General features: G+C 49.1%; 1 protein-coding gene across 6 annotated transcripts in view; it reads left to right on the top strand.

Annotated features, from left to right (window-relative positions):
* Positions 1-14,732, top strand: part of CROT (carnitine O-octanoyltransferase) — a 662,560-nt gene that overhangs the window by 538,574 nt on the left and 109,254 nt on the right. For all 6 annotated transcript variants that reach the window (XM_085631293.1, XM_085631292.1, XM_085631296.1 and 3 more), the window contains one exon: positions 5,191-5,321. In XM_085631293.1, coding sequence (XP_085487419.1) covers positions 5,191-5,321 — 131 coding nt within the window. The remainder of the gene's footprint in view (positions 1-5,190; positions 5,322-14,732) is intronic.

Below are 14,732 nucleotides of genomic sequence, written 5' to 3'. Positions count from 1 at the left end.
GGGTTCATAACGAGATAGTCTCGTCATGGGCACAGCGCAACCGTGCTCCATGACGAGACTATCTCGTCATGGGCACAGAAGAGGTTAAACACCTAGGCGTTTGATAGGATTAAAAAAGGATGGTGAAACGTTAATGACTTGCTATCCATGGTACAAATTGTTCTAGCTATTGTACTTTGCAATTCTGATGCTCATCAGTAACTTACATATAGTACAGTGCGGCAAACAAATTTGACTGCTGACCAATATGTTCCTGCTCAACTAATCATCATCCTAAACAGATATACACATGCATGTGGTATTAATCCCATCAGTATATTCATTATGGAAAGTTTCAATATTGTAATTGAGTACATTCTCTGGCACCTAACTAATTCTGCAAGATATAGCATTTGTTTGTCTTGATGCACTTTTTCTTACACCCCAGTTCTTGGAACTGGTTTGGTGGATTTCCAACGTTCAGTTGGGCACCTGGTCCAGGCCCAACACTGGGACTCCTGTGGATAGGAACGTGGCCCGACGCCATCGCCCGGCCCCGGCGACCCCATTTTCCTCTCCCAACACCCTACCCCTGAGAGCTTGGTTGTCCAAACCTCTGCGTCCCGAGTGCATTCCCTTCCGCACCTCCGGACAGGGAATCCAAGAAACTGGAGCAGTTTGGGAAAAAGATTTTCTCTTCTGCCAGTTCAGGGTTGCGGTCTGTGAACACCGCATGCCTCTTGAGCCATTATTCCCACTCTGTGTGGGATACGGCGGCTGCCTCAGTGTTCGGAGGAGGACCGGACGGTGCGCTCCCAAGCTATTGCTGAGGGGAGGGATGCATCCAGGTTCACGATTCGTTGTGGCCTTGACACCGCCGACTCGCTGCGCAGAGTGATTTCCCGACAGTGGCGCTACCCCGTCACACCTGGCTGAGGACAACTGGCTTTTCTGGGGATGTCCAGAATACTCTGATGGACATGCCTTTTGATGGCACTCGCCTTTTTGGCGACAAGGCAGGCAGTGCGTTAGAGCGATTTAAGAACTCGCGGGCTACGGCCAAGGCCTTGGGCCTTTCGGCCACGTGCACTCCTTCGGCTTCTGCTTTCCGCTCCTTTCGTGGCCAAGGAAAGTGCGCCTAAACACGTTTGTTTCAAAGCCACAGGCCTGCGTAGCAACAGTCTAAGCGCAGCTGCGGACGTGGGACCTGCCGCGGTGGGTCACGGGGCCAGCGTGCCCTGCCACCACTGCCTCCAAACCTTCCTAGTACAGTGTTTCAGGCCCACCAAACGCCAGTGGGCGACAGGATTCGCCATCACCTCACCCACTGGTGCACCATCATTTCGGACAGGTGGGTTTTACAGATAGTCCCAAGAGGCTACACTCTCCCCTTCGAGACTACCCCTCCAGTCATGCCACCCCAGTACTACTGCATGTCGGGGATCGCTTGGCGCTTCTCCAGCAGGAAGTGATAGCCCTCTTGGCCAAGGGAGCCATCGAGCGCGTTCCAACGCCAGGAGTAGGTCGTGGTTGTTACTCCCACTACTACTTGGTTCCGAAGAAGGACAAGGCCATGCTTCCTATCTTAGACCTTCGGAACGTCAATCGCTTCCTCCGGAAGGAGAAGTTCAGGATGCTCACACTTGCTCAGGTCTTGTCTGCCCTAGACCCGCAAGACTGGATGGTAACGTTGGACTTGCAGGATGCTTATTTTCATATCCCCGTCCTGCCCGCGCCCACCGGCGTTCCCTGCGTTTCACGGTAGGCCACAAGCACTTTCAGTTCACCGTGCTCCCTTTTGGCCTTTCCAGCGCCCCTCGGGTGTTCACGAAAGTGATGGCGGTGGTCACAGCTCATCTGTGCTGATCGGGGATTACAGTCTTCCCCTATCTCGACGACTGGCTGTTGAAGGTGGGCTCGCCCCAGGCAGTCGTCTCCCACCTCCAGACTACGGACGACCTCCTGCATTTACTGGGGTTCTCCATCAATGTGCCGAAGTCGCACCTGATTACCTCCCAGAAGCTCCTCTTTATCGGAGCGGTTCTGGACAAGGCGCAGTTTCGGGTTTATCCTCCCGAACGGGACATTCGGGCTATGATTACGATCTTTCTGCCCTTTTCCTGGGTTTCGGTCAGGATGACCTTGAGGCTGCTGGGCCTCATGGCCTCCTGCATCCTGCTGACCAATCATGCCAGATGGCATATTCAGGCACTGCAGTGGGACCTGAAGTTCCAGTTGGCGCAGCATCAAGGGGACCTGTCCGAGTACATCCAGATCTCGGAGGGCAATGCACAACAGTTGCAGTGGTGGCTCACAGACCGACATTGGGTCAGCAGCATTTCACTCTCCCTTCCCCAACCGGAGCACACTGTGGTGACGGATGCGTCCCTCCTGTGATGGGGCGGCCCCATGGGAGAGGCGGAGATCAGAGGCCTCTAGTCTCCGGCAGAGTCCAGGCGCATTATCAACCTTCTGGAGCTCCAGGCGATCCTACTTGCACTGAAGGCATTCCTTCCCTCTGTCAAGGAGAGAGTAGTGCAGGCGTTCACAGACCACACCACCGCCATGTGGTACTGCAACAAGCATGGCGGGTTGGGGTCGTGGACCCTATGTCAGGGGGCTCTGCGTCTCTTGACATGGCTGGAACATAAAGGCATTTCCTTGGTGGTTCAACACTTGGCAGATTCTTTAAACACCAGGGTGGACAAACTCAGCCACAGGTGCTTGATGGATCACGAATGACGTCCTCACTCGTAGGTGGCGCAAGGTCTCTTCCAACAATGGGGAGAGCCTTGGTTAGATCTATTCGCCACCGAAGCGAACGAGCAATATCAGCAGTTCTGCGCATTGAAATTTCCAAGACTGCACTCGCTCTGCGACACTTTTCGTCGCGAGTGGAGTTGCGGTCTATTGTACGCCTTTCCACCTATACCACTTCTACCCAGAGTGCTGAAGATCAAACCCGACCGGGCCCAAGTCATTCTTGTGGCCCCGGACTGGGCTCGAAGAGTTTGGTATCCCGAGCTACTCAGTATGGGCGTGGATCCCCTGATCCGACTGCCTCTTTGGGAGGATCTTCTGTCGCAGCAATAGGGGGGACGGTCCTCACCCCGAACCTGTCCAGCCTCCACCTCCATGTGTGGAGATTGAGCGGTGCCAGTTGATTCCATTTGACTTGCCTCCTGAAGTCTGTGATTTCATTCTGGCAGCCAGGCGTCTCTCCACTAAATCGATATACGCCTGCAAGTGGAACAAATTTGTGGCATGGTGCACAGCGAAGGCTGTGGATCCCCTGTCTGCCCCTCTTTCAGAAGTCTTTTTGTTCCTTCTTTCTTTGGCCCGGCACTATTAAGGGCTACCTTTCTGCAATGTTGGCCTTTCTCAGGCTCCATGATCAGCCCTCTCTTTTGAAGTCCCCTGTCATAAGTAGATTTCTCAAAGGCATTACTCACCTTTTCCCTCATATTCCGTTTGTGATGCCACAGTGGGACTTGAATCTGGTTCTTACCTATTTGATGTGTGCTCCTTTTGAGCTGCTTCACAGCTATCCTCTTCGTTTACTAACTTTGAAGACTGCTTTCCTGGTTTCTATCACCTCTGTGAGTGAGCTCCAGGCTCTTTCCTGTAAACCTCCTTTTCTGTCTGTTCATCCGGGCAAGGTTGTGCTTCGCACTCGTCCTTCCTTCTTGCCTAAGGTTGTTACTGCTTTCACATCAGGCAACCTATCACCTTGCCCACTTTCTTCCCGCCCCCGCACCCTTCCAGAGAGGAACAGAGGCGGCTCCACCGTCTAGACCCAAAACGTGCTCTCTCATTCTACCTGAATCGCACACAGCAGCCCCGGGTGGATGACCAGCTCTTTGTTGGCTACGCAGGTGCCAATAAATGCCGGGCTGTGCACAAGAGGACTATCTCCCGCTGGGTCATCCTATGTATCAAAGCCGGTTATTCTCTGGCTAAAAAGGAACCTCCGATGGGGCTGCGCGCCCATTCTACCAGAGCGACAGCAGCTACTTCTGCATAGGGACAAGGCATCTGTCAGGCAGCCACGTGGGCCTCGCTGCACACTTTTACTAAGCATTATTGCCTTGACAGCCAAGTCCGGAGAGACGGCTTCTGTTCTCCGTGACTTTCTGGTGTGATCTTGGTTTGCAGACCCACCACCGGGGTTGGCATTGCTGGGGTATCTATTCTAAGGTAAGCAATCTATCACTAACGTGTCTCTTTCAAATGCACAAGTTACTTATCTTCGGTAACAATATATCTGTAAGAGACATTAGTTAGTGATAGATTCCTTACCGCCCCACCCATCCTCCCTGTTCTGCGAACTGATTTATAGGGTTAAGGTCATCCCTTTCGGGGCCCTAGTTTCAATGCACCATTGGTCAGTATCTTGCATGGCTCTGCGTTCCTGGCACGTAAAGTCGTGTACAGAACTGACGTCCGTGCACGAGGGCGGCATCTAAGTAGCTGCCGCGATGTCATCCCGGCGATCATGACGCCTACGACGGACTCTGAGCTGCACAACACCACCTTCCGACGCGCAGGGGTACTGCTGACGAAAACTTTCTGGATCAAGTCTGACCCCTGGGGTAGTTCTAAGGTAAGTAATCTATTACTAACTAATGTCTCTTACAGATACATCGTTACCGAAGGTAAGTAACTTGTGTGTTAGGGGGATAGGCTCGGAATCTGGCTCACGGCAATGTTGTGAGAGTGTCACCCCTTCTGAGTATCAAAGTGGCAGTCATGCAGACTGGTGTATGTTTTTTCAGTTGTCCTTGTTGAGCCCCTATCTCTTGACTTCTGTTTGTGTGAATGTGCCAGAAGATCTCTGACACATTATTAACTTGAATTAAACACTTTTCTAAAGCCTTCTGGGATCAGAGATAGCGAATAATTAACTATCTTTGCCTGCCCTAAAGGTAGGTTGTTTTTTGTGGCCTTGTGTAGATACGTTGACATGTCGCTGCTCAGTCAGTTATTATGGCATCACATAACTTTAGATATTTTGTGCCTGAGTAGTGTGGGAGCAGGGAGACTAACTCCAAAGTGACATGTATGTATTATGCATGTGTGCATAGTTTGTGATTTACGTAACCACAACAAGCTATGAAGCAACAGAGGTCTCTGGTATTCTGATCAGACAAAAGATAGTAATCGGATATGCCATTAATACAACTCTCGTAACTTGTATTTTATATTACCTAGGCAGCTGACGTACAGGTTGTTAATTATGCATTCACATCTTTTGGCAAAGTACTTGTCAAGAAAAAGAATCTGCACCCTGATACATTTGTGCAACTTGCTCTTCAGTTGGCCTTTTACAAGCTTCATGGACGGTAAGATATTTTGTGTGAGGTGAGACACAAATGCACCTTTTCCATTGTGAATCATTTATTCTGCTTCATGTTTTTTTGCTTGAGTAGTTGTTTTTAAAATATTATTTTCTAACTGTTACCTGTAACTTTTGACAGTGTGTATGCGAGTGTGTAGACAAGACTGAGAGTGGGTGTGTGAGTGACTGTGTGGGTCTGTGAGTGGTGAGTGGGTGTGAGTGGTGAGTGGCTGTATGGGTCTGTGAGTGAGTGTATGAGTGACTATGCATCTGTAAGTGGGTGGTGGTTGAGTGGCTTTATGGGTTGGTGGCTGGGTGTTTAAGTGCTGCATGGATATGTCAGTGGGTGTGTGAGTTGTTTTGTTTGTGCGATTTGATGGGTCAGTCAGTGAGTGAGTTGCAGGCTATTAAAATGGTTGGGGTGGCCCGAACAGGCTAAACCTCCAGGCAATTTTGGACTTTTGCGTAGTTGTAGTCTTTGAAAGGTAGAAGAATGGATTTGGCACTCTCTAACATATGCCAAAAGGCAATATGGAAGTGGTCAAATGAGTTCTTTCCACAGATAGACAAAACCAGGAAATGTCAATAAAGCTGTTTCTGCATTTCTGAGAGACCATAACATGGGCTCTATCTACAACCGAATTAGAGAAGTTAGCGCACACCTGTGCAGAAAAAACTAATACGACAATGAAATCCAAAGTTAAACTTGTATGCGTGCCAACCAGATAGAGGTGGCCAACCCCTCAAAATATGAAACAAAATATCCCAGTGACTCTACACTCAATATCTGGATGCACAGCGTGTGATACAATACCTCACATAATTACAATAGTAAATACTCATTAACAATGAAGAATCTCATAGATTGAACACAAATATCTGATATTAAGACACTGATGTTGTAGCCTTTATTTGGCTAATTATACTTGTACGTATAATGATTTCAAACACAATCGTTGTTTATAATGACATAAACAATATCATAATAAAATAATAACAAAACTTCAATTGTACTTTATGAATCCACATAAGTATCAAATCTCCATTTGATGGTGTGCCCAATGCATTTCGGGATTACCGCATTCCTTCTTCAATGGCCACTGCGGAAAAAGTTGAATGAAAGACTAGTTGTAAACAAAGCAAACACGTATAGATGTACAACATACAGGGATAAAATGGTGAATCCTGCACCATTAATGCACATAAGCATGGCAATCAAAAAAGCGAAACTGGATGGTGAGGAAGATCGCCAACCGGAAAAATTACCCAAAGAGGAAAACATGATGTGCAGACCAAAAAAAGAGCACCACATGCACCGTGACAGGGAAAGACAAAGACCATCGCACAGTCACCAACCGAATGTGAAAAGGGTTAAAAGCTGCTGTACCACTCTCGTGTGACCCCACCTATACATAATCAAAGTATAGAGGCTAGTGGCTTACATGGTGTAAATCGTGGTATTCCCAGATATGAGATATGAGACGGTGACACAATCTAAAACAAAGGGAAATTAAGTTAACTATTCAGCAAACTGAGATTAACAGTGCATCAGCAGTTGTGGATGGCCATTGAAAATCTCCTACCTTTCAAGACATGTGCACAGACCACACTACTAGGACCTCAGTGACTTGTTTAAACGAAAACTTCCAGTATCGATAAACAACGAGGATATGAACCGTGCTATAAAGCCAAGAAAAATTCCAAATGAAGATGCAAGCACGATAACGTGATGCTCAATAAACCTTGAAAGTGTCCAGCATTTACCTTTGTCATTTGTCTTTAGCCTGGATCAAGATGAGATTCGTCGACAGTAAAAAATAAAATTTAAAAAAAAGCCCTCCAATGTAGAATCATTAAGGGAGAGTAGCCAGAGCGGCCACTGTAGGCAATGTAGGTCCTGGTCATCTACAAACACAAGAGTAACTAGAAAGAGGCACAGAGTTCCTCATTAACGACACATTTCAATTACCCCTGGCATAAGAAATGTAGTCTAGCGAGCCTCAAAACTCACCGATCTCCAGCTGGTGAATGTCTTACACAGGAAACGTGAACACGCTGGTCCGCAACCAAAAAAGTGAAAGGTAAAGCCTATTTTAAATACGAGCCTGAAAGCAACCTGAAAAAACGGACTCAAAGCGACTCGTCAAAGGAGTCGCCGTGTTGGAACGGGAAAATTCAGCATCGGAACTAGCGAAACAGGTGCCATAGAATGCTAGAAAGCTACTGAAAAATCCTAGCAACCTAGAATCTGCCGTAACTCACACCCGGATAATGACAGTCTATCCAATACTAGTGTGGGGAATCCATATCTACAAGCAAGCACTGTGAACACTCAGATGTGCAGTCAAGAATGTGAAGTGATGACTCGTGAGCATGACTGAGGCAGAGGAGCAATATCTGAGACTGCCAAAGCAGATATGAATGAGAAACTAAAGGGTGATGCATCGAGTATGTGCTCAGGACTGAAAAACTAGATGTGAGGAAAAAGAGAAGGTAAATGAAAACACAAACAAAGAAAAGCAAAAGCAAACCTCAGTGAAGACTACCAGTAAAAAGGAATCCTCGTGAGAGAAAACCACCATAATGGTGGAGTTGGTAATTGGATTGCCATGAGTTTGCACACTGTACAAAATCAACAGTACCAAGAGCACACTGAACATAACATCTAATCTTAGAACTCACAAATTGAAAACCGCAACATCAGCAATTCAAAACAAGCACAGCGAAAAGATGCCTTATAAGAACAGGACATATCAATTTTATCATTCAGACCAGCTGGTGTCATGGTTTGAAGTGACTTGATCCACCATACTTTGCGCTGAGATAGCAATTTAGCATGGTCTCTGCCAGATTTGATCTACCACAATTCCAGGATGGTGAATCTCAATTGTGCTATGGTGTGGTTATTCTCTAACCAATGTGTGACTAGATTAGATTTCATATTTTTTGTTCTGATTGTACTCTTGTGTTCTGTAATCCAGATTTTTACTTTCTGCTCGGTTTTACCTACATTTAATAAACCGTAGGGGCATTTTATGCAGTAAATGACAAAAGAAGAGTTACAATCTCCTTAGTATCTAAGATGAATCAGTTTGCTAGAATGCGGATGATTGATCATGTTCCCTAGTATCACGTTGTTGCAATTGACACAGTTGTGGCACTTGTGCATGCCAGTTTCTGTGTTGTTCTAAAACTGGTTTGACCTGGGCCAACATCTCTTTGAGGTTACGACTCCTCATGTGAGCGAAGAACAGTTGTTGCTCAAATAACCCATTGAAATCAGGTTTTGTTTTTAAAAGTTCCCATCTTGACTGGATGATTTTCTTAATAGCCACCGATTTGGTGGAGTATTTAGAGGCAAAGACCATTTGATTCTGAGATGACTTTATTTTAGTTAAAAGTAAATCCTTTCTTTCCATGGTGTTGACTCTTGTCACCGCTTGGGACAAAATTGGAGCTGGATACCCTCTTTGTTGGAAATTAGAAAGTTGACTTTCCATAGCTGTCATTAGTGCATCTTCGGAAGATGATATTCTTTTAATTTCAAACTGGGGTGGTGTGGTGAGCAAAAGAATGATGGATTTAACCCAGATCCTTGTGACTGGGTGTGAATCTTCGCATTGTTTAGCATTCCGTCCATCAACTGTTTCTTTTGCATATGTTGTCCTAAGTGGGAATGGTATGCCCAGATGTGGGTCTCGTGCTCACTACACCATTGGATTCAAGCTAGTCTGGCTGACGAAGGGTGATGCCCTGAAACTGGTCCCAGGATGCTTGTTTCCGGTCCAGGGAGGACCTGGCTTGACCGTTCGGGCTGGACTGTTCCCACAAGGAACAGTCAGGACTGATTTGCATATGGCTAGGTCCAAACTGGGGTGGTGTGGTGAGCAAAAGAATGATGGATTTAACCCAGATCCTCGTGACTGGGGGTGAATGTTTGCATTGTTCAGCTTTCCATCCATCAACTGTTTCTTTGGCATTCCTTTAATTCTAAGCATCTGGGAGAATGGTAAATTCTGTAGCAGTGGAGATGGATGAAAACTAGAAAATAACAACAAGTAATTCATGTCTGTCAGTTTTTTAAACACAGTAGTTTCCGATTTGTTGGAGCCTCGGGTTATTAACACGTCCAGAAACTGTAAGCTCGTCGTGCTCATAGAATGAGTAAATTGGATGCGAGGGTTCTTCTGATTTAGCTCTAGAGTTCTTTGTTCCAGCTGGGCAGGCGAATCGTTCCAAATTAAAAAGATATCTATGAATCTTCCAGAGACGATTACATTTGAATGCCATCGTGCGTCGGAAAAGATGTAGTCTTGTTCAAATTTGGCCATAATTATGTTAGCGGTGGTCGGGCCGCTGGCCAAAAAAGACATTGGCTGAGAAGATACTGTTGTTGTTTCAGTTGGGCATGCTGCTGCTGGATGTGTACCTGTAGCTGCCATTTGTTGTTCAGTGCCCAGGGGCATCCTTGTTGCTTCCATTTCCTGGTCGAAAACCATGCTTTCTTATGATGATGATGTAGGTTTTTGGAGAGATCACCTCTGGGCATACACCTCCGCCCAGGTGTACACCTCAATCAGTTTATAATCTATTGGATCTCAGCAAAATTTCCTTAGTTTTCTTTCTTGAATCGCCTTTCCATACACTTCTAGCTTGCTGTTCAAATCATCTAAAGTGATTTTCCAGTATTCCGGTTCACATCGTGATGACAAGTCTGCTTTGATGGTCTCTGCTTCTTCTTCTAATTTCCGGAGAGTTCTAAGATTAGTAGCAAAATCAAATCTAAGGAGCACTTGTTTAGAACTGCTTGCCACTTCTCCATGAACAATTTATTAAATTGAAATATGTACAAAAGAGGTTTGATCAGTAATCTCAGCCCGCGTGGTATGCGTTGAACTTTGTGGTACTGAATTAATGTCGAAGCATGTAAGCGCTTCAACATTACAGCATCTTGCGCTTTAATATGGAGGGTATTAATAGAAGCGATGGAGTGTACTTCACAGAGAAAGGCAACAACAACTTAAAACACTGCATCCTTTTTTATTTGTCGTAATCTACACACAATAAACAGAAAGGTTCGTCTCAGAGCCCCCCATTTCCCAAACACTGTTTTATTTTATTTTTAAATGCCTTTTTGGTTTTTTTGCTCCAAATTCGCAAATCTGTTGTGTATACACAAAATAAAAGCAGACATTCCATAGACACCAGCACATTTAAAATTCACAACTATATAAGTGACTCTGTGCATCTGACTCCGTTTGTTTGTGAATGGGTCTGTAAAAGTGAGCGAGTCTGTGAGTGGGGGCACGAGTGTCTAAGCGTGTCTGTGAGTGAGTGGGTCTGTCGGGTGCATGAGTCTTTGAATAGGTCGGTGAGTAAGTTTGAGTGGATTTATGAGTGGGTGCATGATTCTCTGAGTGGATTTGTAAGTAGATACATAGGTATCTGTGAGTGGGTGCATGAGTCTCTGAGTGAATTTGAGAGTATGCGTGAGTGTTTGAGGGGTATGCGAGTGGGTGCACGAATGCCTGAGTGAGTCTGTGAGAGGGTGCCTGAGTGCCTCAGTGGGTCTGTGAGTGGGTGTGTAAGTGTCTGAGTAGATCTGTCAGTGGTTACATGAGTGTCTGAATGGGTCTGTGAGTGGGTGCATGAGTCTGACTTGGTCTGTGAGTGGGTGCATGAGTGTCTGACTGGGTCTGGGAGTGAGTGTGTGAGCCTGAGTGGATCTGTTAGTGGTTACATGAGTGTCTGACTGGGTCTGTGAGTGGGTGTGTGAGCCTGAGTGGGTCTGTGAGTGGGTGCATGGGTCTGTGAGTGGGAGTATGAGTGTCCAAGTAGGTCTCTGAATGACTGCTTGAGTGGGTATTTGAATGGATGCATGAGTATGAGTGGGTCTGTCAGTGGGTGTGTGAGTCTGAATGGGTGTGTGTCTGAATGGGTCTGTGAGTGGGGGCATGAACCTGAGTGTGTCTGTGAGTGGGTTTGTGAGTCCCTGAGTGGGTTTCTGAGTAGGTGCTTAAGTCTTTGAGTGGGTCTGTGAGTGGTTGCATGAGTGGGTAGGTCTGTGAGTCTGAATGTGTCTGTGAGTGGGTGCATGAATGCCTGAGTGGGTCTGTGAATCTGAGTGGATCTGTCAGTAGATACATAAGTGTCCATGTGAGTCTGTGAGTGGATGCATAACTCTCAGTGGCTCTGTGAGTGGGTGCATGAGCAAGTGAGTGGGACTGACGGTGCATGCATGAGTCTGAGTGGGTTGGTAAGTGGATATGTGAGTTTGAGTGAGTGCATGAGTCTCTGAGCGGGTGTGTGTGTGTTGGAGTGGGTTTGTCAATGAGTGCGTGCATGAGTGTCGGTGTGGGTCTGTGAGTGGGTGCACAAGCTTGAGTGGGTGCACGAGTCTGTTAGTGGGTATGGGAGTATCCGAGTGGGTGCATGAGTCTGCGTGAGTCTCTGAATGGGTGCGTGAGTCTGTGAGTGGGTGCACAAGTCTGTGAGTGGGTGCGTGAGTGTTCCAATGGGTCTGTGAGTGGTTGTGTCTGAGTGAGTCTGTGAGTGGGTGCGTGAGTCTGAGTGGGTCTATGAATGTATTTTTTTAAAGACTTTTGCTCTATATTCGTGAATTTATTGCACATTTATATGTGGGCCACCCTGAGCGTTGCGGCAAATTCACAAATATCGCTCATGGGGAAAAGAAACCATTTTGCAATGTTTTTTTTACACACAATTGGGGCACTGGAACACCCTTATATTTCAGCCATTGGTTTAGGGTTCCTCTACTCTGACCCCTTATACCACTTTTCATCTTCAGTTTCAGTTCCATAGACTGTGTCCAGTTACGTAAAATGACGGGCGAACTTTCCACACAGGTTGCAGCCAGCCAATCGCGACATTCCGGTTAGTGTGCGTATTTGCGATTCGTCGTGAAATTGCTGCTTATACTTCGCTGCCACAGATATACAAATTTAGATTTTCTTTACTATCTCCAAAACTACTGAACGGATTTACACCAAATACCAAAAAGGGCGCTGTTGGAAGGCGGGCCTCAGGGGAGTCGGAGAGACCACCCAGAGGGCCCCCACACTGCACGAAGTAGCCGAGCGCTGCTGAGAAGCCTCCGGGAGAGGTCCTTCTCCTATAACGTACTAGCACAGTAACACCACCACACAGGACTCGAGGAGATTCAGCAAGACGAGCAGTTCTTTATCAGCACTTATGAAGTTACGGTTATCAATATTTACAAGGGGGGGATCGAGGGATCCACAAGAGTCTCAAAGTCTTTGGTAGGGACGGGGTAGCGGGACAGTCTTTAGCAGCAGCTTGGTACAAGGGTACCTGGGGCCCAGTTCTTATCCCCACGCTGGAGGGCCTCCGGATCTCGGAGGGGTCGAGCCGCGACGGCGTCAGCAGGGCTCTGGTGTTCAGTCCGTGGAGTTCGAGCCGCGACCAGGTCAGCAGGGCTCTTACGGTGTCTTGGTTCAGCTCGAGCCGCGACGACGTCAGCAGGGCTCCGAGGGAGGTTTCAGAGAGGTTGGGCCGCGACAGCGTCAGCAGGGCCCCGATGTTCCGTGAGGTTTCGTGATCTCAATAAGGTGGAGCCGCGACGCAGTCAGCAGGGCTCGTGGTAGAGTCTCAAGCAAGAGTTCTTCTCCGTTGGGTCGGCCGCGATTCAATCAGCAGGGCTCTCGACTCCGGGATACAACTGCTGTCCCATTGCGGGGTTGCCCCAGATATAGGTCTGGAGCCCTTTGATGTCCGGACCCTTGTGCCTGGGGGGCGGAGAGGCCGGGCTGGGAGAGGCCAGACGCCCAGCGGGAGAGGCGCCAGGCCCCGGGAGGCCGGAGGGTGATCGCCCCTCTGTGTTGGGGGACGGTGGGGGTCCCATCGAAACTCCCCTCTTCCAGGAGTGGTGAAGGGGTCCGGTGATGCCCCCTGGCCAGATCTTGGTGCCTCGATGTCGGGGCTTCGCTGGGGCCGAGGCTGGCGGGAGCCGGGTCGCGTGGCTGGTGTGTGGAGCACGCATGATCCAAGGGGGGGGGACCCCGAAGGGGTGAGGGGTCCCCCGAAGGGGTGAGGGGTCCCTGCGCGGCCTGGCAAGGGAGCCGCGTAGGCCGGTGTAGTGAAAAGAGTACAATCCACGGGGTTTAGGACCACGCCACGAGGCCGGGTCCAACAGGCGTCCCCCCCCCCCCACCAGCCGAAGGCAGGGAGAGTCACCCATCTCCTTGGGGATTCTCCTCGTCGAGGCGGAAGAAGCGGGATAGGCCGTCGGCGTTGGCGTGGTCATTGCCGGGCTGGTGTTCGACGGAAAAGTCCATCCCTTGCAGCGAGATGGACCACCGCAGCAGCTTGGGGTTCTCGCCTCTCATTTGCATTAACCACCGCAAGGGCCGGCGGTCGGTTTGAACCCGGAAGTGGGTGCCGAAGAGATAGGGCCGGAGTTTCTTGAGGGCCCACACGACAGCGAAGGCCTCTTGCTCGATGGTGCTCCACCGCTGTTCCCGGGGCAACAGCCGTCGGGTGATGAAGGCCACGGGTCTGTCGAGTCCCTCCGCGTCTGCCTGGGACAGGACGGCCCCAATTCCATATTCGGAGGCGTCCGTCTGCACAACGAACTCCTTGCTGTAGTCAGGGGCCTGTAGCACGGGGGCAGTGCACATCGCCGTCTTGAGAGTCTCGAAGGCCGACTGGCAGCGGGGTGTCCAGTGCACCTTCTGGGGCTGCTTCTTGGACATGAGCTCTGTGAGGGGGCCAACAATGCTCCCATAGTCTTTGATGAATCGCCGGTAGTACCCGGTGAGGCCCAGGAAGGCCCGGACAGCTGTCTGGGTGGTGGGGGGTTCCCAGGCCTGGATGGCATCAACTTTTGGTTGGAGGGGAGCCACCTGACCGCTCCCCACCTGATGGCCCAGATAGGTCACCGATCCTTGACCTATCTGGCACTTGCTGGCCTTGATCGTGAGCCCGGTCCTTTGGAGGGCGGCCAGGACTGCCTTGAGGTGCCCCAGGTGCTCAGCCCAGTGGTTGCTGTACACGGCAATGTCATCCAAATGAGCCGCGCTGAAGGCCTCTAGCCCGGCCAGAACCTTGTTCACCAGTCTCTGGAAGGTGGCCGGGGCATTCTTCATGCCGAAGGGCATCACCCGAAAGTGGTAGTGCCCATCAGGGGTGGAGAAAGCGGATCACTCTCGGGCGCCGGGGGTGAGCTGGATCTGCCAGTACCCGGCGGTGAGGTCAAAAGTACTCAGGTAGCAGGCTGCTCCTAAACGGTCGATGAGCTCGTCGGCCCGGGGAAGGGGATGGGAATCGGTCTTGGTAACAGCATTCAGACCCCGGTAGTCCACACAAAATCGTAGCTCCGGGGGATTGCCTGGGGCGGCGGCCTTCGGTACCAGGACGGAGGGCTCGATGACCCCGA

This window comes from Triturus cristatus, chromosome 10 (genome assembly GCF_964204655.1).
Source record: "Triturus cristatus chromosome 10, aTriCri1.1, whole genome shotgun sequence".
Lineage (NCBI taxonomy): Eukaryota > Metazoa > Chordata > Amphibia > Caudata > Salamandridae > Triturus > Triturus cristatus.
This window is presented reverse-complemented; position numbering and strand designations above follow the sequence as displayed.